Source organism: Hoplias malabaricus, chromosome 10 (genome assembly GCF_029633855.1).
Source record: "Hoplias malabaricus isolate fHopMal1 chromosome 10, fHopMal1.hap1, whole genome shotgun sequence".
NCBI lineage: Eukaryota > Metazoa > Chordata > Actinopteri > Characiformes > Erythrinidae > Hoplias > Hoplias malabaricus.
In genome coordinates, this window is record NC_089809.1 from 7,457,308 (window position 1) to 7,481,811 (window position 24,504).

Here is a 24,504-nt window from a genome sequence, read left to right on the forward strand (position 1 = left end):
TTCATTGTCTGTAAGCGCTTATCCAGTACAGGTTTGTGGTGGGTCCGGAGCCTATCCGGAATCAATGGGCGCAAGACAGGAACACACCCTGGAGGGGGCGCCAGTCCTTAACAGGGCGACACATACACTCAAACATTCACTCACACACACAGACACTTTTTGAGTCACCAATCCACCTACCAACATGTGTTTTTGGACCGTGGGAGGAAACTGGAGCACCCGGAGAAAACCCACGCAGACACAGGGAGAACACACCACACTCCTCACAGACAGTCACCCGGAGGAAACCCACGCAGACACAGGGAGAACACACCACACTCCTCACAGACAGTCACCCGGAGGAAAACCCTGCAGTTAAGTAGAACTGCTACATAAACATGTGCACAAATGTAGACACTGGGTGAGTGCCTGATGGCCTGGCACTTTCTCCAGTGTGTGATCCTGCCTTTTGCCCAATGATTTAGTGTAGGCTCTGAACCCATGCTGTGTACAAAATGGCTCCCTATTCACTATATTTCTCATTATATAGTGCACTATTAAAGGAGGGTTTCAAATACTGCCTCATGCAGATTTTTACGCAAACAATGCAGTGCATTTATGGGTATCTGCTATCCAATAATGTCAGCTAGTGTACATGGCTTGTCTTTTGCTGTACATTGTTGAGTGCACTGTAAATTGTCCACTATGTTTTCGGACACTACTACAAAATGGAGGAACCCCAAAATAGTGCACTATATAGTGAACAGGGAATACAGCACCAACTTCAGATACAGTTTCTTATTGTTTAACATCACTGCTGTACAAAACTAATGAAGCAAACTTCAAAGACCAAACACAGACTACATTTACAGGGGTTGGACAATGAAAGTGAAACACCTGTCATTTTAGTGTGGAAGGTTTCATGGCTAAATTGGAGCTGTCTGGTGGCCAACCTTCATTAACTGCACACTGCACCAGTAAGACCATGTGCATCCAATGGTTCAAACATTGTGTCTTGAAGGCGGTGCCGTGTATCAGGACGACAATGCACCAATACACACAGCGAGACTGGTGAAAGACTGGTTTGATGAACATGAAAGTGAAGTTAAACATCTCCCATGGCCTGCACAGTCACCAGATCTAAATATTATTGAGCCACTTTGGGGTGTTTTGGAGGAGCGAGTCAGGAAACGTTTTCCTCCACCAGCATCACGTAGTGACCTGGCCATTATCCTGCAAGAAGAATGGCTTCAAATCCCTCTGACCACTGTGCAGGACTTGTATATGTCATTCCCAAGACCAACTGACGCTGTATTGGCCGCAAAAGGAGGCCCTACACCACACTAATAAATTATTGTGGTCTAAAACGAGGTGTTTCACTTTCATTGTCCAACCCCTGTAGTTTTACAGTTATGGGGGAAATTTTGTAGTTAATATTTATAACCAAATATCACTTTAATGTTTATAATTATATTTCGATTAATCCTACTTTGCTATAACATCTTTCTTAGCTTTGAATCAAAAGGCTGCATTAGCTCCCTTTTTTTTTTTTTTTGGCAGAAGTCAGATAAATGTTTTTCCATCTCATCTGCATGTCTTCACTGGTCTCTGCTGCAAGGCTCTTTAAACATCACAGTATTCACAGGAGAGCCTAGTAGGTTGGTTTGTCCCCATGTGGGCCTTCCTCACTCCCCACTGTTCGTTTTTTCCTGTGTGAACACAGAACACTATGATGAAACATCAATTGCTTAATAAAAGGCAGAAATGCCCCTAAGCAGCTGCATCCTGCCACGGGCTTATCTTCGGAGTCAAACACCTTGGCTGGGCAATATCCATTTCCTCTAATTCAGTCTAATCGGAGCCTCTGCCTTTTTAACTTTGGCTGCCCTTCTTCCTGAATTCATGGTGGGAGCAAAAGGTGTGTTTTGTGAGGTCTAGGAAATGTCCAAACATTTGTGGACACTGTAATGTGTGAGTTCACATACTTTAACGTGGCCCTAATTGCTGCAACTATGGCTTGTACAAGCGCTGTATCAAAATACTGAATAGAATGGGATTCTGTATGTATTCTACTCTTCTTGGAAGGTTTGTATTAGATATACAGAAAAACACTTCTGTTTAGATCTGATGGCATTCAGCCATGAGCACATGAATGACATCTCATACTGATGTTGGGTGATTTGTTTTGGATCACCCCAATAAAGGGCGTAGATCTGATGTCAGTGTTGGTATGGACACATAAAACACTTATCTATGCTGCCCCCTAAATAAATAAGTACTCTAAATACTGATAACTAAATAAATGTACTGTAAGTAGGTAAAAGAATGAATAAATAAATGGAATAAATTAAAAACCTTAGCAGAGAACTGATAAATGCTGCCCAGCTGACCATTAAACAGTTTATTAACGTACTTTACATTAAGATCAGCATTACATTGAATTAAAAACTGTGTCTGAGCCAAAGTTTTTCTCAAGTTATTGTTATATGTTTGCGGTTATTTTTTTTTTTTTTTGTACAATTCATGGGATTTGTATACCTGTCTTTGACATTTGATAGATTTCATTTCTTTTTTGTGATTTCTGGATGTACTGTCACTTTAAGTCCATGCAGCTTCAGGCTTGGGCTTGAACAGTGTCTGTGAGGGATTTGAGCTTGGGGCAACAAAGATTTTTTTTTTACCATAATATCCTTTTTTTTTCTTTGTATGCCATAAACACACACACTTAGGGTTGCCAGCAGTTACGTATAATTGCCTATGGCATCATAACATTTTTTTACTACTTTACTCAATCAATACAAGACATGATGTGGATAATGTGTCTCACTCAGTCATGGGTTTGCAACACTTTGACTCAGCCACAGACGCTCACACGTGAAAAACAGCAAAGCTGATCATGTTAGCAGTGTGTATTAGGGAAGAGGGACTTGTAGCAGAGAAATGGATCTTAACTAGATCTTAATAGATATTTTTGTATCAAATACATTGACTAGACACTGATGGACCATTTTTCTTTAGTAATTTTTGCCAAAAACTGTTAGGAACTATTAAGTAGTAGCTGGATAATCCCTACCCAATTCTAAGCCCTTGACTCCAACTCATCTCTAAGGGACTGGATGGTGGTCCATCACTGCAGAGGATACAGGTCCATAGCTCCACAGTTCAGTGCTGGGAGGTTTATACCCTTCTAGTCTACACTTGGCATTTTTCAACATGACCTTAATTTTTTGCGTTCAACTGTTCCATAGCATCCCCTTCTGACAGTACATTTCCCTGGAGAATCACTGAACAAGTAGCTGAGTTCACTAATTATAATTATTAAATAAAGTGAATTATGAATTGTGTGTCAAAATTTTAAAGATTCGTCACATTTGTAGGAATTATGATATATTTGCAAAATGCCATATCTAAACTATAGAGGACATACTAACTTGATTATTCTTAGAATATTGTAACGTCCTGTCTGTTTTCCTCACCATGTGCTCATGTAGCACATGGCTCTGGTTGTTGATCTTGTCTCTGCCCTAGTCCCGCCTTAGCTCCGCCCTGTCGTCAATGTCTCCTTTGTAGTCCTGCCCTCTTGTTATTGTGTTCCTTGTCCAGGTGTTCCTTGTCAGTGCTCTGTGTATAAATCCCTTTGTTTCGGTGTTCCATTGTCGGTTCTTGTGTGTGTGTAGATGTGTTTCTTTGTCAGTTGTCTTACACTTTGCCACCAGTTCACAGCTGTTATGTTCCTGTCTTAGTTATGTCCTACTAAGTTCTAGTTTGTATTCTTGACTCCATGCTTGTTTTTTGTATTCTGTTTGTTATTGGTTTAGTTTAATTAAATATTCCTTGCGTGTACATCCGTAACCTGCCTCAATTGTGAGAAATATCAATAAAATGATTGTAAAAATATTTACAGTATACCTGGATAACTTAAGCCTTAATACACTTGTCCACCATTAGCCCTGTTGAGCTGGACGTCGCTGCAGGTCCTACTAGATTCGGGGTCTTCATTGGTTTGTCCCACCTCCTCTGGCCTCATTTCCGACGCACCAGGCAGGGAGGACGATGTGGAGAGATCTGGGGCCTGGGAGGGAGCATTGCGGGCCATTATTTCCTGTGCACCCATCAAGGAGGAGGGTGTGGAGAGAGGAGGTGCTTGTGAGGTGGCAGGGCTGCCGTCTGCAGTGGGCGGGGCGTTGTGTGCGGTGTGTTTTTTCTTGCGGAGGGTATCGATCCAGATGGCGCTGTGGCGTGAGGCAAAAGTGGCAAGGGCGAGCGAGCTGAGGCGCATGTTCTTCCCTGACGTGATCAGCTCCCCAAAGCCCTCCTGGTGGGCAAAGGCGTAGCCAGAGCGACGGGATCCTCCACCCCGCCCCAAACGGCCAAGAGCCCCAACCCTCGATCCACAGACTCCACCCACTCTGCGGCCACCGCGTCCACCGGGTTTCCACTTCTTCTGCTGCACCAGCTGAGTGTAGCGCACCTTAAGAGAGACAGAAGACATTAGAGGCTTTGGTATAAACACTAAGCCAAGGCTAATGTATGCTGAAATTTCTGCAAATCTAGACAAACTATATATATATTGTTCATACACTCTACAGAGAACAAATGTTTTCATCCATATTCTGTAAACTTTGGGTCCTGCACACTGTTACAATTCTTATACAATGGAAATGATAGCAAGTGTTTTTAAATTACGCACTTTTTTCACAGGTCATGTTTTATATAACTATTTCCCAGTATGTTTAATACAGCGGATATATGCAGTTCTCTGTGGAGGATGTCTTCACTAAAGGCTTTTTCACACATGAAACAGGTACATTATTTGTTACGTTGCATTATTTGGTCCGATAAGTTTGTGCAATTTAGCCAGCGCACTAAACGACTTCAGTACATTGACATTATGTACGTGGACTGTTTCATATATTGATTGGTTTGTAGAGGGCCATGTATCTGAACAGGTTCATTTTGTGGTTGGTTAATTTACCACTGTAACATGACATAAAAGCCAAGGAAATTTATGTCGGAGACTGGAGAAGTGTTATATTTTATTCTCCCTCACATGAACAACTCTGAACATGAAAACATGCAGACCGACTGACAAAAGTTTAATATAAGTAATGTTTACTTTTCACTGACAATGCAGTTCTCACTCAAGGCAGTTTGGTATGGTTATGGTAACAAATGTGCAGTTAAAATAAATGTTTGTACAGTTTATCTGCTCTTTTTGAAGTGAAGGAAGTGAGTAAGTCATCTGGTCTCATCTATTTCTGTCATTTATTAAGCATCAACTTCCTGTAATTGGTCCAATCCAATGAAGTGTTTTCACACTGAGCACAAACCGGACCTTGGTTCCGTTTGATCCAGACCAAGACCTCTGGTCTTTTGGTCTTTGTTGGTCTGAGGCACGTTTCATATATTTTGATTCTGAGGAAACTAAAAACCCTAGAAGTCCAGGCCAAAAAAAGCATCCTTAGTTTCATTTGGACAGCCAATAAAAATATTGGTCATATTATCTGGAGTGAAATAACTTAATAAAAATTATGCTTTAGAGATATTTATATAAGTTTATATCATTTGTTCATTCATTCATTCATTGTCTGTAACTGCTTATCCAGTTCAGAGTCACGGTGGGTTCGGAACCTTCCCCGGAATCACTGGGCACAAGGCAGGAACACACGCCCTGGAGGGGGCGCCAGTCCTTCACAGGGTGACACACACTTACACATTCTATCACACACTCACTCACACATAGGGACACTTTTTAGTCGCCAATCCACATAACATGTGTTTTTGGACCATGGGAAAACAGCTCCCGGAGGAAACCCACACAGACACTGGGAGAACACACCACACTCCTCACAGACAGTCACCCGGAGGAAACCCACGCAGACACAGGGAGAACACACCACCCTCCTCACAGACAGACCCGGAGCGGGAATCGAACCCACAACCTCCAGGTCCCTGGAGCTGTGTGACTGCAACACCTACTTGCTGCGCCAGCGTGCCACCCCCCTGTGTCTATAATAGGTTCAAATAATTTCTTGCAGCCAATCATTTAGAATGTAGCTTAACTGCATCATAACTAATTTGCATAAATTTGAGAAAATCTCTGCTTGGTTTGTCGCTTGTCGCCCTGTCTCCACTCCTCACAGACAGTCACCTGGAGCAGGGATCGAATCCACAACTCCAGGACCCTGGAGCTGCGTGACAGTGACACTACCTGCTGCTCCACCGTGTCGCCCTAGGTTTATATCAGTGGTCAACAAATCTGTATGTAGGTGACATGAACCCTTTGTTTGATGGCGTATTGTAGTGCTACCAAAGTCTTTGTGAAGTCACAGATTTACTTTGATTTTCAGATTACTACTGTCCACAAATGTATTTCCTCTCCAAAAAAAGTAATGTAAGTGTAATAAGATTTTTTTTTCTAATGTCATATGGCTTTCTACGGGCCTGTTTATCTCTGAAATATCAACAAATTATAAAGCATGGCTGCTGTTGAAATGACACAGAAAAATAAAAACTGAAATTTCTTTGGACAGCAACAATATCATGTGTTACTACTTTGACACTACAGCATTGTCACCCTTAAAACTGTATGGCTCTTGTAAACACAATAAAGGCATTAGCCAGTGACATCATGCAAAAACAAAAACACTCACAGTGTCTGAGAGCTGTGGTTTGAGGTCCAGTTTGAGGAAGCGAAAGGCAAGCACAGGTGCGATGCAAATAACTGTAGCTAGAGCAATAGTTAACCACACCACTGGTTGTGCTAAAGTGTTCTGAGAGCTTCCTGTTGAGATATAAACACATAAATATATTACATCAGTTTTGACCACAAGTGAAAAATTAACTTCCCAATTAACCAAGTTCAAGTTCCAGTTTCCTTGTCAGAATGCAAACAGTACAAAATGCTTATTGCATGTAATGTAACCCAAGAGACAAATGTAAAAACAAAGAAGTCTTGTATGCGATGTGATAATGTGATTCCACTTCGCAAAACATATGCAGAAAAATGACCAGGGGACTTATATTTTTGCATAGCTCTGAAACACTTTATTTATAGTGCCTTACCCAGAAAGTGGAACTGCTTGGGGAAGATGCTGAAGAGGACGCTTGAGTGCATGGTGAAGAGAATAGTGAAGTACGCGCCCAGAGAGCCCCACACAAAGAAATGATTGATTGCTGTCCAATAACCAGTGTCCAGACAGATCTGCAAACGTACAAAAACGACACGCTAAAGTCTCGTGTTAGATGTGACATAATTAAAGTGATTTCTGGCTGCTTTTAATTACTGATTACAAATGATTTTGGAACATTTCTGAGGTTCGTACAAGGGCTTTACTCTCACTGTGTGCGAAAGGCTGTGGAAAATTGGGCCCACTGACCTGCACGCTGACGACGATGACAAGGGCGGTTGCTGTGGTGACGGCAAAGGTCTGGTAGTCGGCAAGGGGTACGCCATTGCTCTGTGTGGCCTGCGACAGGATGCCATACGGGATGAAGAACAGAACCACAGAGGTGTAGATGCCCTGCGTGATACAGATGAAAAACTCCCGCTTGTTGAAGAGCAGGTTCAGCTGACCCGGCTCATACAGCTTCGGGTACTCCAGACTCCGCTGCTCTGGCACGTCCTGCAAGGACAGGACACATGGAGAAGGATAATTATCACAATTTAATACAAATACAAGGGCTTTTTCCTCTCTACGTTTTGGCATGAAAACATAATATAAATGCCTTTCTGCTTCAGAGCACTTTGTGTTAATAAATATATCCTTTAATATCTTTAAATGCAAAAGATAATTTAATTTTGTGTGTGTGTGTGTGTGTGCGCGCGCGCACTTTATTTTAATTTAATTTAATTGTTTTTATATTGGCAGCACGGTGGCGCAGCAGGTAGTGTCATAGTCACACAGCTCCAGGGACCTGGAGGTTGTGGGTTTTATTCCCGCTCCGGGTCTGTGAGGAGTTGGTGTGTTCTCTCTGTGTCTGCGTGGGTTTCCTCTGGGTGCTCCGGTTTCCCCCACAGTCCAAAAACACACGTTGGTAGGTGGATTGGTGACTCCAAAGTGTCCGTAGGTGTGAGTGTGTGTGTGTGTGTGTTGCCCTGTGAAGGACTGGCGCCCCCTCCAGGGTGTATTCCCGCCTTGCGCCCAATGATTCCAGGTAGGCTCTGGACCCACCACGACCCTGAACTGGATAAGCGCTTACAGATAATGAATGAATGAATGAATGTTTTTATATTGAGGGAGGAAATCGGGACATCTGGAGGACACCCACACAGACAAGGGGAGAACACTATTTAATATTAAATGTGGTTAATAAGTGTGGCCGGTTCTCTTAATGATCGGGAGAAACAACACAAAAAGGCAGCTCTTTACAGCTAATAACTAATAAATTAAGATTTCACTGACTGGCTGTAGGTTACTCCACTCATGAACCAAGAATGTGGGGTTATTCAGCTACAGTGAGTGAAGTCAGGTCATGGCGCTCCATCATTCCAGAAATTACTTTCACTGCTCTACATTTCAGTCCCCTCTGTTTAACCTTGAGCACGGTGACCTTACACTTATGTACTGCTGCTCCAGAGCTGCTCCACCGAAAAATAGTTGAATTAAAGGGTTTTCTACAAACTTTGGGCATGTAATATGAGTTTATTAGTCGAATCAATACCTGGTCAAAGATGCCCATGGCCAGGACAGGCAGCGATGTGTACACAATATTGTACAGAGTGATGAAGTACTGGTCATACACCGTCTAAAAGATAAACAAGGAGTTCCGTTTAGCACAAACAATTTCTAAAGCAACCAACAAAGCATTTATATTCGATTATATCCCGGTTACCTGAGCGGAGAAGCCGCAGAAGAAGCCAAACCAGAAGTGCACCATGGTGAAGGCAAAGTTCTTATAAAAAAAATAGCAGAGGAAGCGGCACATTCTGAGGTAAGACCAGCGTCCATGCACCAGCAAGAGGCGCTGAAGGAACCGGAACTGGGAGAATGAGTAATCAGATGCCAGCACTGCCTGGATGCCCTCCTGCCCGCTGATGCCCACTCCGATATGAGCCGCTACAGTAAGGGAAAAGAAGAAGTTGGTAAAAGAAGACATGGTTTTTAACCCTTTAAAGGGCCCACGTATTTACCACTAGAAAACCTGAAGGCCCGCAGAAAAAAAAGGCATTTCTTTATATAATATTTGGGCAATTTTTCAGAACTTTTCTATATTTTCAAGTCATGTAACATGGTAACGTGTGAAATACATCACTGTACACAAAATTTCTCAAAATATTAACACATGGGGTGGGGTGGGGGGTACACTGTCGGGCTGCAGGAGCCTCATGTTCGTGAGTGTGGACTGAGTGAAGGGTTTTCTTGTGTTTTCACCCCTCTTCAGAATGTGACATCATCATTCAGTGAGCAGCCACAGTGCCCCCTCCCTGTGGCTCTGTTAAATGCACATGATTGAAGTCTTTGGACTTGTACTTAGACACGAAACACATACCACACACGTCATAATTTTGAAATACAGCCTTAATTTTGAGATACCATCCACATATTTAAATACTGTAGTGTATGGTATTACCGTTATATCTCCCAACCCTATGTTTGGCATTTTGTTGTCAGTCGCTCAGAGTGGACAAGTGAAAGCCATTTAAAATAACGTGATGTTGGTGTTGCTGAAATAATATGATCTAACAAAGATTTTAATAAAGAATATCTACTATTTTTCCAATGAATTTTTATCACTGATTTAGCCAGTGCTAATCCTACACTGCTGCTGGTTCTCCTCCCTGTCTCAGGATGGACTTTCTTTGTCCGAGACCCAAAAATGATTCACCACGGCATCTTTTAGAACGGCCTCTTTGAATTTTTTTCCAGTGCAGACTTATAGAGTCCAACATTGACAAGTCACAATTCTACATGTGTTAATTTCCAGTTATGGATCTGTACATACACCTTATCATCTGCATCTCGCACCTCCTCCCTTCTTTAACAAGAACGAGACATGATTTTGTGTTGAGCTGCTAGTGAGGGCTGAAGAAAGAGGCTGATAATGGAGAACTGGGAGGAAAATCCAGCCTCAGAGTAGTGAGTAGCCTATGAGTAGCATCCAGAAGGATGCCCTACTCTGCAGTTTCTCTCTTGTTATGAAAGTGGCCCTTGATCATCCAAGATGAGAAACAACAAGACAAAGCCTAAGTTAAGATTCCCTCACAGATCTCTAAGGCTCTCTGCTGCAACCAGAGCTCTGCTATTGCTCCAGTGCTGCCGCAGCTTCCCACATTATCTCCGTTACAGACGTTGCAATTAGTGTCTCAATATTATAGCTAGAGAGAGTAGCCCTGCACACAACCAATTAACATAATTTACATATTATTCAGCCAGAAAATGAAAAGACAAATGAGAAGTAATTCAGCAGTAGGTGGCGCATTTAATTTTCATTTTGGCCCCGAAAACACGTTCAGGGCTGATAATGGAATCAGAAACTCTCCCTTTGACTGTTATCTACCCATGTCTCCTATTATTTTTCATTTTATCACATCTGTAGGATTTTGCAGTGACAAAGAAAAAACTAAACATGTTGGAATTCCATGTTAATTAATGTTAATTGTGCGTGAGTGTATGCCCACATGTGTATTTCTTGCGTTTGTGTGTTGCAAAGCTGTGTACGTCTATACAAACCAAGGCTATGTTTGCCATCTGTTATGTTGTCACTTCCTTCTGCTTTGGGAAGAAAAACATGTCTCTGAAATCTCATGTCACAACTGCGTTTCCTAAGGACAGTGTCTATAGAAACCGCCGTCCACAGTGTTTCGGCTAAAGCTCTGTACGTTGTCCAGTAACACAAACTTCAACACATTGTTTCCTCTTTGCTCTTCCACATATACACAGCTGTGATTTGAAATGGTTTCCCCTGATTTGTTTGTGTGGGATGGAGGTCCATGATATTTAGATATTTAGGATAAATAGTTAGATATTTAGTTTCTGTAATGGGAATGAGTGGGGGCTGACAATATATCCAAGATTCTGAAGGCAACCCTTAAAACATGTCATTTTAGGCTACGTCAGGATGCACCCACTGTGGGCATAGACACTTTTAAGTTCACCGTTCTTAATGCAACAACAGTATCCTACCAGAGTTGGTCTCTGGAGAAGTAAATCAGCATTTTCTGGAGTAAACATGTTGTACTAGGGCGCACACAGTATGTAGAGGGGCACTCCTGCACACCGCTGCTTGCCAGTCAGTCAGAGGTGCACAAACATGCTTCTAGTAAAAAGCCTTTTCAACACTAAATAAATGAAATGATTGGATGAGTGATTTGGATGAGAAAGTATGAACAAATTAAAACTAAAATATTATACATTAAGCGCATTCATTCTGTTTGTGTACTTCCTTAAACAAATAAAACCAGAAACAGTGTAAATTTCAGATTTGCACCATTTGCCAAAACTGCATTCGTATTTCCTCTGAGGCAATTGTGTAACTAACCTTCTGCAGTCTCTGATTTAATATGACAATGTCCAGAACTGAATGATTCAGAAATGAGAATGCTCTTGAGAAGTTACAGGGGTTGGACAATGAAAGTGAAACACCTGTCATTGTAGTGTGGGAGGTCTCATGGCTAAATTGGAGCAGCCTGGTGGACAATCTTCATTAACTGCACATTGCACCAGTAAGACCATGTGCATCCAATGGTTCAAACATTGTGTCCTGAAGGTGTGCCGTGTATCAGGACGACAATGCACCAATACACACAGCTGACTGGTGAAAGATTGGTTTGATGAACATGAAAGTGAAGTTGAACATCTCCCATGGCCTGCACAGTCACCAGATCTAAATATTATTGAGCCACTTTGGGGTGTTTTGGAGGAGCGAGTCAGGAAACGTTTTCTTCCACCAGCATCACGTAGAGACCTGGCCACTATCCTGCAAGAAGAATGGCTTCAAATCCCTCTGACCACTGTGCAGGACTTGTATATGTCATTCCCAAGACAAATTAACGCTGTATCGGCCGCAAAAGGAGGCCCTACACCATACTAATAAATTATTGTGGTCTAAAACCAGGTGTTTCACTTTCATTGTCCAACCCCTGTACGTTGGGTGGTATTAAACAAGCTTATATTTATTTTCAGTGGGGAAGGTCTAACTGATTTGTTTGTGTATTGTGTATTTTTGTTTGATTATATGGCTCTAAGTTGCTATAACCCAAATATATATGACTATGAGTTATCATTTATCAATAGCAATTTGTTGCATAGCTGACTTCCTTTTAGAAGAAAGATGGTGGGCACAACTTATGATTTTTTTGCTAATGGCTTTTGGAAATTTTGGAGACTGTCAATACTGTTCTGAGAACAGCCCTCAAACCAAAAACATACAGCCCTTAATCACTTTATCTTCTAGTCCTTCACAACAAATAAAGAGCGAGGAGATGGCAAAAGAACATTACTAACCTCACAGTTATTATACCTGATCTTATAAATCATTTAATGTTAGGTTAATGAATAGGATACACTTTCATAACTAGTCCTTAAACTGCTATTGTGCACAAAATCTTCAGAAGTTTCTTTCTGAGTGATGTTTAGGTCATTTTGTGGATTTGAGTGTGGTGTGTCGTTCAACATCTGAGCTTAACCTAGTTCTTGAAACATATTACATCACTAAAGACATGTCACGAACAGGCGGACCACAGTCCAGGTCTGGTGTTTGTTTGAAGTGGTGTGACTCTTCTAGTCAAATACTCTTCAGGTTTAGCACTCCCTTTAATACCTTGAAAATAAATGTCTGTTACTCAAAAAAAAAGAAATTGTATGCTGCCCAAGTTTGGAGAGTCACTGGTGCATTATGGGTAAGATAGTGCCTGAACGAATGTGTTCTGAAGTTCTGAAACATGTCCCTGTAAATTGTTCTAATGACGCTCCTGAGTTGAAGTTTGTGATTCAGAACTAAACATTCAGCATCATAACCAGACCCCATTTATGTCATCAATTCATCACAAAAATGTCCCAACATCTACAGTTAAGCCTTCTGTGAAGAGTAGAAGCTACTGGAGATAGATTTATTCCATTTGAACTATTGGATGAACAGTTATCCACACACTATGGCTACTACAGATGTAGAGGAAGAACCATCGCCTTAACAGCCAAACAACTTACAGTATCCAAAAGGGGAATTCTAATCTCCTGCTGAACTCAATTAAGACTTTTGGAGCCTTCTTCTTCTTCTTCTTCCTGAGCCGGAAAATGCCTTGATCACTCCCCGTGTCCAGTGTAGCACAACATTTCCCTTTCCACTAAGTGTGAATGCTCAGCGGGGTAAATAAAACTGACCCGCATTGTTGAGTAAGCGAGCTTACCTGACCCCTGCACGGCTATCTGCTGAAAGTGGACATCGTTACTTTGAATCCTTGCGTGCCTAATATTTCAGACACTCGTTAAAACTGAGTCTAGGGGATTTCTAGTGTTGACCCAAAGGCCATCGATGCTGCTTCACATGCTGCTGGAATTAAACAACCCAGCCAGGATAAACAACTCCCCCTGATATGTGCATGAATGTTTATTTGGTTTTCTGGATTTCTAGGGGTAAAATATGTGCAAAACAACTCCTGGAGAACAACACAAATCGCATGCCTGAAAGCTTATTCACACTGGAGTACACTTTTTCAAAATTTTGAATAAACCAGAAGGGGTGAACAAAAATAGGGATTGTTTATTTTAGATATTCTTGCCTTCTTTGACTTGAGGCAGCATGATGTTCTCAGCTTTATCTCCATGGAAGTGGTCTTTGGCACATGAACTTAAGATCACTGCAGAGTGCCAGATGTCATCTAGAGGGGTATAAACTAAAGACTCCTAGCAATGTGCTGTGGATCTCCATCCAGTACTAATATGTGAGGAAAAACCACTTGACCTTATTAACGCTCTAGGAACGAATGCCAGCAATTTATCAAGTGCTCTAATATCTTCTGTAAACTCATCCCGGAGTAGACACTGTTACTGCATCAAAGGTAGACAAACTCTTTGTTGACACCCTTGGTCATTAGAGATATGTTGGACAAAGTGTCCAAAAACAATTGGCCATTTAGCTGAATTGCTCTGCATGGATTTTCCTCACTTCTGTTAGATGCATCAGCCTTGTATCTCTGGCTTTCACACACTGGACATTATCTTAAGTAAGGAGTCTGGTTTATGCCATTGTTTTCAGACCTCCTTCACCACGAACAGCAAGTGAAGTGGGAAAGAGGGCTCGTTCACTTCCTCTGTTAAGAAAGTTGAAGAGGTCAGAGTCTCTTCCAGGAAATATGTGATTTCTTGCAAAATTTCCAAGGGGCACTATGTGTCAGAAAGTTTGTAGATGTCTGTTATAAATGCTATAAGATGCACTAATCATGGACTAAGTTGTTTAGTGTTTATAATCACCATTGAAAAGCACCAAATAAAAAACGAGTGCTTTGGAGCAACGTCAAATGAGCTTAATGTCACTATAATTAATTCCAAGATTTGGAAAGAAGGGTTATAAAGCCATCCACTCAGCAAAGGAGGACAAATTGATGATTCCTATAAAATGTATCAAGAAAGTCTTTTTAGCTTTTAACGATTTTTTTTTTTATTGTTCCGTTTAATAATTATTTCTAGATTCTTATACCTTCTTACATACCTGTTTACATTAAGCTATTTTAAATGTAGTACACTAAAACTGTAGATGTACAGAAAATAACTGGCAGTTTATCTAAATGTACAGTACGGTTAGAATAGAACACTACTGTAATTTACAGTAATTAACTGTAATTTTATAATTACTGTATTTATTTTTTAAGTAGGAATTAATATATTCAGTACTGTGCAGAATTCTTAGGCACCTAGGATAATGATATATATTTAAACTAATGCCTTCTCAGTGAACGTGGTGCTTGTGTAACTTTATATATAATCACAGTAAATATAAAATAAATAATAATATAAAACAAATGAGGGGCGGCACGGTGGCGCAGCAGGTAGTGTCGCAGTCACACAGCTCCAGGGGCCTGGAGGTTGTGGGTTCGATTCCCGCTCCGGGTGACTGTCTGTGAGGAGTTGGTGTGTTCTCCCCGTGTCCGCGTGGGTTTCCTCCGGGTGCTCCGGTTTCCTCCCACAGTCCAAAAACACACGTTGGTAGGTGGATTGGCGACTCGAAAGTGTCTGTGTGTGTGAGTGAATGTGTGTGTGTCTGTGTTGCCCTGTGAAGGACTGGCGTCCCCTCCAGGGTGTGTTCCCGCCTTGCGCCCGATGATTCCAGGTAGGCTCTGGACCCCCCGCGACCCTAAATTGGATAAGCGGTTACAGATAATGGATGGATGGATGGATAAAACAAATGAGAAATATAAGTTGTTTTTTTCCTATAAAGTAGTAGGTGTGAGTGAGTTTGAAGAACAATGTTTTGTTCAGATTCTCCTTGATTTGCATGAATTTGTTTGATCAGCAGCACACATTATTTTAAATCATTATTTATTCAACGCTAAAACTAGGTACTGGATCATTCATTCATTGTCTGTAAGCGCTTATCCAGTTCAGGTTTGCGGTGGGTCCTACCTGGAATCACTGGGCACAAGGCAGGAACACACCCTGGAGAGGGCGCCAGTCCTTCACAGGGCGACACACACTGACACCTATGGACACTGTTGAGTCGTCAATCCACCTATCAACGTGTGATGTTGGACCCAGGGAGGTAAACCGGAGCCAGGGGTAGAACACACCAAACTCTTCACAGACAGTCACCTGGAGCAGGACTTGAACCCACAACCTGTGTGAAAGCGACACTACCTGCTACGCTACCCTGCCACACTATGTACTGGATGATAACCTCAAATAATACAGATTTGACACGAGGAGACATTTGGAAAAGGTTAAACCAATACATTCACACAGAGAATATTACACTTACTGGAATATTTGGTTTTATTCTAATGTTGGGCACTATTTGTTGTTTGTTTGTTTGTTTTAGCAAATAAACACTTACTGCTTAGATAAATAGCTTTTTAAATCTCATAATCTCTGGTGCCTAACATTTTTACACAGTATTGTACATAGGGCCAAAGTCTCCATAGGTGTGACTGTATGAGTGTGTCGCCCTGTGAAGGACTGTTGCCCCTCCCAGGGTGTGTTCCAGCCTTACGCACAGAGATCCCGGGTAGGCTCCATACCCACTGCCACACTGAACTGGATATCTATATATATATATATATATATATATATATATATATATATATATATACTGACTCACTCTTTATCATGCTGACGTCATTAGCTCCATCTCCGATGGCGAGGGTCACTGCTTTCTTGTGCCTCTTGACCAGTTCAACCACAAGAGCTTTCTGCAGAGGAGTGACCCGGCAGCAGATCACCGCCCTACAGGCACAGGCAGTGTCCAAAAACTCCTGCTCCATGTCTGCCTCCAGCGCATGAGCCTGCCACACACACAAACAAGTATGTCACTAACACTAAACACTGTATGACCTAGAAATGAACAAAGCCACACTTTACATGTCCACACTATGTCCAAACATTTCGAGTCATCCCGTATCATTTGTGAAATTATTATGATGTAGAGCAGTGGAATTTTCTCTAGAGGAGCCTTTCTCAGCCGATGGTGTTGTGGCACCCTGGGGTGCCATCTGGCTTCTTCGGGGGGGGGTGCTGTCAAATATATTCTGATGTTGCTGATAAAACAATTAAAATGATAGTTACAGAATGTATCATGAATATGCAGCTATATTAAAGTTTTAAATCTCAGAGGATAAAGTCAGAATATTTCTACATTATATTCAGAATATTAAAAAAAATAATGTCTGAATATTTTGAGAATAAAGTCAGAATATTTAATGTCCTAATATTCTTATTGTTCAGCATCTAAATATTCTCAATGAAAGACTGAGTGTGTGTTTTCCATCTGAGACTTTTGGGCACTGTTGGCAGAGCGTGATTGTGGGTTCAGGTTGTGAGTGAACACAGTGGAAGCAAGACAAAAACACAGTTCATTTTCAAGGAAATTAGTCAATAAAAATCTCATTGATTTGCGGTTATCAAAATGTTATATTCCAGGCTGATTACAGCTTCTGGTGCCTGTGTGTGTGTGTGTGTGTGTGTGTACATGAATTGTTCTGGCTCATAGACCAATGTAGAGAGTACGTTTTTAATACATTTTAGAATGGGGGGGACTCAAAACTTTACATACGTTTAAAGGGATCATGATAACAAAATCGATTGAATGATGGCTCTTGGTCCAATATATTTGTTGGTCACTGGGTGTAGAGTCAGAGCTAGTGTTGCAAAGGGGTAGGCAATTTCTGATAAATTTCCAGTAAATTACTGGTAATTTTTCAAGGAAACTTTAGAAATATTATTTAATGTAAACATTCTTTGAAAATTTTGGGAACTTTGGGAATTTATGGGAATTTATTGGAATTAATAGGAAATATTGGATAATTTAAAGGAACTACATCATACACTATCATCAATGTATTTTTTTTGTCAGCAGCAGACATGAAGGCATAACAATACAAATAATAACTGACATAATTATTTGCAAGTAGAACTTTATAAATGCTTAATTCTTTCATTGAACAATCAAAAGTTCACAAAACAATCAAGACACCCCCCCCCCTCTAAAAAAGTGACAGTCAAAATGTCTAACAAAGCAGCCTTCCTTCTTCTTAAAAATGATCAAATTTAACATCAAATAAGCCTAGCCTCTGCATGCTCTGCATTTATAGCTTTAATAGTTTCAGGCTTGTTCCTGAACCTCGGTATCCTCCATGTTAAAAAAAATAATAAATAAGTATTAATTCTTGGTTACAGAAACACACTGAGGTGAAAAATATAGGTAGCTAGCCTATGCTAACATTGGTAAGCTAACCACTTGCTAGCCTGCTAGCCTTGGTAAACTATTCTCTTAAATGCAATTGCTCATTAAGCTTTTCTGATTTAGCAGATAACAAGAAACTATAAGATTACACTTTGATTTAATTGTTTCTAAAATGTTTCAATGCAATTACTGTCAATATGAATACAGCTTTAATGTTTGCTTTCAGTAGGTTTCTAGAAATCATCTGAACATATGCTGTACATGTGATGGAGGAATGAACAGTGGGGTCTCAAAATCCCTTCAGTGTGTAATGTGCCATGTGCTTTTTTACCAACTATATGTAAGTTTCTCACCTTTGGCTTTGTATATTTGCATTTTATTTCCGATTAATTCCTATAATTCCCATAATTACCAGTTAATTCCCATTAATTCCCATGGTAAATTTCCCAACTTTGAAAAATTCTCAAAATTTTTATTATTATTTTTATATAAAATACGCACAAATCTACCTTTATTGCTGAATTCTATGGTAGACGATTTTTAAGTGAATTTTAAGTGCTTTTGGCACTTTCAGTGTATCCATTTGCTGACCATCTCTGTCACAAATTCCATAAAGCACCTTTCACTCACCAGACTGTGTCCAGTTATGACCAGCGCAAACTCCCCACTGACGGCCTCCAATACTGAGGCAGGAATTGCCTGGGGCTGTTGGCATTTCTCCTGATTGGGGCTACAGTTAGATGCATCTCCACTGCTGAATCCATTACCCTGGGAACAAGCTCCGCCCCACTGAGTTTCAGCTTCTTTTCCTCCATCTCTGGAACGGGCAGATTCCATCATACGCTCCCTTGCTCTCCTGCAACAAAGCACACGGCATCAGTAAAAGAAAACAGAATCAGCAAAGTGAACATTAAAGTAGTAGTCTGTCATTTTTACCACCAAAATTTAGCATTTAGCAAAAAAAAAATTTTTTCTTTGACATTCTACTCATGACATAAAGAATCAAACTGAGGGGAGTAGATAATCTGATCTAATATAAATCCTAATCAAATATATATTGAATAAACTGTATTGAAAGGTGGCATATGTCCAGACTGGATCGGTGGACATAGGTAGAGAAGGGTAGACATACCTGAGGTCCTCACGCACACTCTGGACGGTGTGGCCATTTACTATAAACACCTCTGTCATGTCGTCAGTCAACATTTTACAGGAATAACCAATATTCACAGCAGTCTCTGTGAAACAAACATAAAAAACATATCAAGAGAGACATAAATATAAAAATTATTTAAAATTATTTAAATTATATAAAATATTTTTTTCTGTCACAGTTCAATGTGTAAAATTAATGTACAGCTTTTTCTGCAAAAACATACTTAACTCAAATTCAAAATATGTCAGAAATCCTAGTATATATTTTCATTAACTCATTCATTATCGGTAAGTGCTTATCCAGTTCAGGGTCGTGGTGGGTCCAGAGGGGCGCAAGGTGGGAATACACCCTGGAGGGGGCGCCAGTCCTTCACAGGGCAACACACACACTCACACATTCACTCACACACTCTCATCTACGGAAACTTTTGAGTCGCCAACCCACCTACCAACGTGTGTTTTTGGACTGTGGTAGGAAATCGGAGCACCCGGAGGAAACCCACGCGGACACAGGGAAAACACACCACAGTCCTTACAGACAGTCACCCGGAGGAAACCCACTCGGACACAGGGAGAACACACCACACTCCTCACAGACAGTCACGCGGAGGAAACCCACGCAGACACAGGGAGAACACACCAAACTCCACACAGACAGTCACCCAGAGCAGGAATCGAACCCACAACCTCCAGGACCCTGGAGCTGTGTGACTGCGACCGTGCCGTCCTAGTATATATTTATTTCCCAAAAAGAAGTATCTTTATTTTTCCTCAAATGTAGATTGCACCTCTATACTTGATGATGATGTGGTGAGAGGTGATTTTATTGGTAGATGTTTATTGTTTTCCCAAACTGATGGTGCACAGTGGAGTCAATTTTATGAATGAATAAGTTTTATCACCCTATGGTGTGTAACACTGTAGTCTCTCACCTTGTTTGTCTCCTGTCAGAACCCAGATTTTAATATTAGCGAGTGAGAGGATAGCAATGGTCTCAGGGACCCCCTCCTGTAGCTTATCTTCTATAGCTGTAGACCCCAACAGCTGAAAGACATTATTAAAGGCACACACAGAGACAACTATTTTAATATTTCCATGTTCAGGTTCAGTAATGTATTATTTAGGGCACACACACACACACACACACACACAGAGTACCATCATGTCCTGCTCAATCTCCTCATAAGCAGCTGCCAGTCGGTCCTCTCTGCAGTCTGTTGCTTTATCAGCACCACGGTAACGTTCTGCCCACTCCGCCCACTGCTCTTCAGACAGATCCCTATAGGCCAGAGCCAGTGTCCGTAATCCATCACCTGCATACTCCTATGTAAGAAACACACACACACACACACACACACACAGACAGAGATAGAGAGAGACATCAGTCAGCGTAGCAGGAGATAGGACATCCAAAGCAATGATTTCAGAACACTTCGTTTTCGTTACTTTCCTTTTACATCCTGTGGCTCTAGCACAAAATAATGAGGTGTGTGCCCCCCAACGTCTGACCTTCCCTTCATGTGTCCTCTAAAGAACAAGACCGCTGCTCTAGACACCCCACCATAGTTCACCTGTTAAGAGATAGAACGGGGGTCACGAATAGACGGCCCCCAAGTCCGGACCCACATACTGTCTACAGACAGACCTGGACCTGTAATTGGCCTGTAACTGAAACTATTAAGAGCTGTTTCATTTTTGTGTTTGTTTTAAATGATGTGATTCTTCTAGTCATATACAATTCACGCGTGAGGCTACTCAGCCAATCAGATCTGTGCATTATGATGAGCGCTGTGATTCGAACGAGTGACACACACAGGGCAGGGCTCGACACACCGCTGTCCTAGGGCCAGTAAAAATAGCCCAAGGGACGTGATAAAAGCTATTTTTGGAAACTTTCAGGACGACAGTGTTGTGTGAGTTAAAACCAGAAACTTTAAAAATAAGGGAACGGTTACGGGTTGAAATTCTCATAACGCTGAGAATGGATTCCCGCCGTTCAGCACAAAGCGCCAATCAGCTTTCCGTTTACTCGTTACTAAAGTCCCGCCCTCCAGCAATAAGAACCAATCAAATTGATGGTTATGAAACAGCAAGTCAACTTCAACTGAAAGTCATTAGGGACTTTATTTTTAAATATGCTTTTTTTGTATTCAGAATCATGGTTTTATTTGTAAATTTTACTTGAAATAAAAAAAGAACATTTTATTTACAGTATTTATTATTTATAATATTTTTAATTTCTTGTTCTATATTGAAAAGTAATTGAAATACATAAAATGTTGCTATAACTACAAGGCTACTTCAATATACAGGACATGGCACCGATCATAATGCAGGTCACACATTATGTTCCGGACCTTGGCTTGAGAAAACTTTGTCTAACTGGACGTTAATGAATTTTAATTAATTACCCCTGAGATAGAACATTAAAAGGAATTTAAATTTGCTTTTGTCTTTTTCAGATCCCCACAAAAAATTGTGTGTGAGCGTTGTAATTTATTGGTGCAACACCATTCTGATTATGTTAATGAAACTGGAACTGGACTAGTACCAAGGTTTTGATGTTATTACCACCTAGTTATTGATAGCTATGTTTTGCACAGTTGGACTGGCTCTGCAGTTAGTTGGCTAAAGAATTAACAGTCCCTGAAAAAATGCATATACAGTGTGAAACATACCCCAGTCATATACCAGCAAGCTGTGTCCAGTGCAAGACTAAAGTTACTTTGGAGTCAGTAAAGTCATTTTAGAGAAGCAGGTGTTGGTTCATAATCATTAACATGACTTTTAATGTCAAAGTTTTCCTGCTTTCTAGCTTGTACATAGCATTATTGGTTAACATAGAGACCTTGTAATTTGGACAATCCCAATTCCAACAATCTGGTTTACAACAGGGAGTGATGGCAGTGATTCTTTTTCTAACTTCGCTCGGCGTTTCACTATGGGAAATCGCCTTGGGCGTGACCAACTACGGAAGCTCCAATTGCATCACGTCTGTCCATGACAGACAGGTCGACTCGTAATGAGGCTCCGCCTCTGCCCCTTAGCCACAGTCGGCCTCCCTGAAAAGGTTATTCGCGCTTTCTTCCCGTGAAGGACTACAAGCTCCCTCAGCGCTCTAGGCAAGGCTGTGCTCGCTAAACAGTTCTTAGACGGGCCGTCATTGGAATCCGTCGCCGAACGCAACCGCAGCTTAGCATTAGAAGTGCTGAATAAGTCCCTTCATCAAGAAGTGCATTTTTCGCTGTTTATTCAGCTACAGAGAAGGGTGAACGCGTCAAGGTGAGCTCTTCTCTGGTCAACTCGGTAGCTTTCGTATTAAATTACTGGAGCTACTATCGGGCTATCCCTACTTAGCATTAGCTTGCCAAAGTAGGATCACCGTAGCTTGAGGTTAAACGCGTGAAGGCGGGCCTTCTTTGTCATCTTGGTCAACGGGCTAGTTAGCTGGCCCCTAGATATCTCTAAGAAATTAGCTAACGTGTCACGACGAGCTATATTTCTTTTATCAGACCTTGTTGACGTTAATTAAACTTAAGTCCCTACTTAAGTTCTCTCCCCTCTCAACCACTATGTCTTCGGTTTCGACCCCCGCCAAAGGGAAGGAACCGGACGTTAAAGAGGCTGCATCCCGCCCGTGTCCAGCGTCATGCGGAGCCACCATCTCGGGCAGGGACCCTCACCCACTGTGCATTGTGTGTATGGGCAATAAACACGCCCAAGCGTCACTGGCGGACCCGCAAACATGCACTCACTGTGCTTTGATGCCACAGAAAGTAAGAGAAAGGAGGTTGAGAGTGGCTGTAGCGAACGAAAAGGACCCCTATCTGTCTGGGGCGATACCCAAAGCTACAGCCAGCGACCATCAGCCGCGAGCCTCCATGAGCTGGGCGGACGTGATGGAAGCTGAATCCCCCGAAATGCCTTCCCTTGTTGAGGATGTTCTCACTCAAGTGGAAGGGGAGCCGGGGGGCGAGGACTCGGAGGGCGATGCCAACTCTGATCTCCTCGATGTGGGCGACATGGAGGAGGATGAGGAGGATGACTCCACCTTCCCGGCCCAACAGCCCAGACCACTCAGTGCATCTGACACTGGCTCTCAGGTTGACAACAACCTGTATGAGGTGTGTAAACGGGCTGCTGCTAAACTGGCCATACCTTGGCCAGCAGCATTGAACGAAGCAGGAGCAGAAAGAGACCTTTATGATGGGAAAAGGTTCCCTCCAGCGCAACCCTCAATTAGACAGCTTCTGCCTGCGGTCCCTGCCTGCATGAAGGAGATGGCTCGCTGCTGGTCCAGCCCTTTCAAAAGCAAGTTCCCCACAAAGGGATGCTCTAAGCTGGAAATTCATGGGATGGCGGAGCTGGGGCTGACCGGACCCCCGACAGTAGAGCCTTCAGTGGCCTACCACCTCCATCCTAACCGCCGCATCATCTCAGCCTCCTCTAACATTTCTCTACCCAGTAAAACGGATCGCCTCACAGCATCCATCTTTCAACGGGTGTACAAATTTGCTGCCCAGTCAGTGTGCTCTCTGAACGCTGTCACACTTCTGTCAGCGTATCAGGCAGAAATTCTGGAGGAAATGGGGCGACAGTTGGATTCAGGGGCACCAAATCCCGTTCTCTGGGATGAAATTTGTGTTGTAAATGACCTGCTTCTTCGCTCCTCCCGTGGGGCAGTGCAGGGCTGCGGACGTGTCATGGGCCTGGCCGTGTCAGGAGAGAGAGCTCTTTGGCTAAACTTGTCAGGCCTTAGTGACAGCCAAAAGGCAGAGATCATGGATACGACTTTCGACCCCACCAAGGGTCTTTTCGGACCAGCTCTGGAGAAAATGAGAGAAACCAGCACTCTCAGAAAGCAAGAAGATGAGACGTTTCATCTGTGTTTGCCACGCAAACAGGTCCTTCGGCTCAGCAAGGCTTTGCAGCCACGGCTGTAAGAGCTAGGTATGGGGGGGGGGGGAAGCTCAGAGGCCAAACACGGGGGCTCAACAGGTCAGTCAGCGACCTAGAACAGTTAACCCCGGGCCGTGGGGAAAACAGTCCTTTGCAGCGGTAGCAGCTAAGAACCGTCCGCCTCCCCACCCCACAGTAGAAAAGAAGAAGCGGACTGCCTGACACCCCGTCAGCTTCCTCCCTTAAACTCTCCTTCTCCCACCAAACGGAGAAAAGTGGAGAAGAGCTGCAGCCCCAGTTTTCTGTGTTCAGAGGGCTCCCCAGTTATGAAACTTCTAGGAACCCCTATCCCACCCTCTTTTCCAGTTCCAGAGAAAGAGGAGTTACAGGGGCTCGGTTTTCAATGTTCCGTGTGTCACCAAGCACTCAGTTTGACGGACATAAAAATAAAAAAGACACTATCGCAGCCAGGCGTAAAGCCGAGGGCGATGTGCTCCCCATGTTTCAAAATAAAAACAAAACAAAGTTCTCTCTGTCCACGGCCACTAGAAGGGGCTCACGCCCCTTCTTTGAGCGGAGACGCCTGTCTCCACGGGAGATCGACGTCATCAATCCGCGACAGAGGCTCTTTTGCAGCTC

General features: G+C 42.3%; 1 protein-coding gene across 1 annotated transcript in view; it reads right to left on the reverse strand.

The window, feature by feature from the left end:
- Positions 1–1,469: 1,469 nt before the first annotated feature.
- The window catches only part of atp8b2 (ATPase phospholipid transporting 8B2), a 53,383-nt gene continuing 30,348 nt past the window's right edge, over positions 1,470–24,504 (reverse strand). Inside the window, exons 17-28 of the mRNA XM_066682271.1 lie at positions 20,125–20,289; positions 19,899–20,010; positions 18,944–19,049; positions 18,442–18,667; positions 16,231–16,414; positions 8,815–9,038; positions 8,644–8,727; positions 7,359–7,604; positions 7,045–7,183; positions 6,633–6,763; positions 3,889–4,450; positions 1,470–1,688 (exon numbers count right to left, since the gene is read on the reverse strand). Of these exons, the coding sequence (XP_066538368.1) occupies positions 3,905–4,450; positions 6,633–6,763; positions 7,045–7,183; positions 7,359–7,604; positions 8,644–8,727; positions 8,815–9,038; positions 16,231–16,414; positions 18,442–18,667; positions 18,944–19,049; positions 19,899–20,010; positions 20,125–20,289 (2,163 nt within the window). The 3' untranslated portion in view covers positions 1,470–1,688; positions 3,889–3,904. The remainder of the gene's footprint in view (positions 1,689–3,888; positions 4,451–6,632; positions 6,764–7,044; positions 7,184–7,358; positions 7,605–8,643; positions 8,728–8,814; positions 9,039–16,230; positions 16,415–18,441; positions 18,668–18,943; positions 19,050–19,898; positions 20,011–20,124; positions 20,290–24,504) is intronic.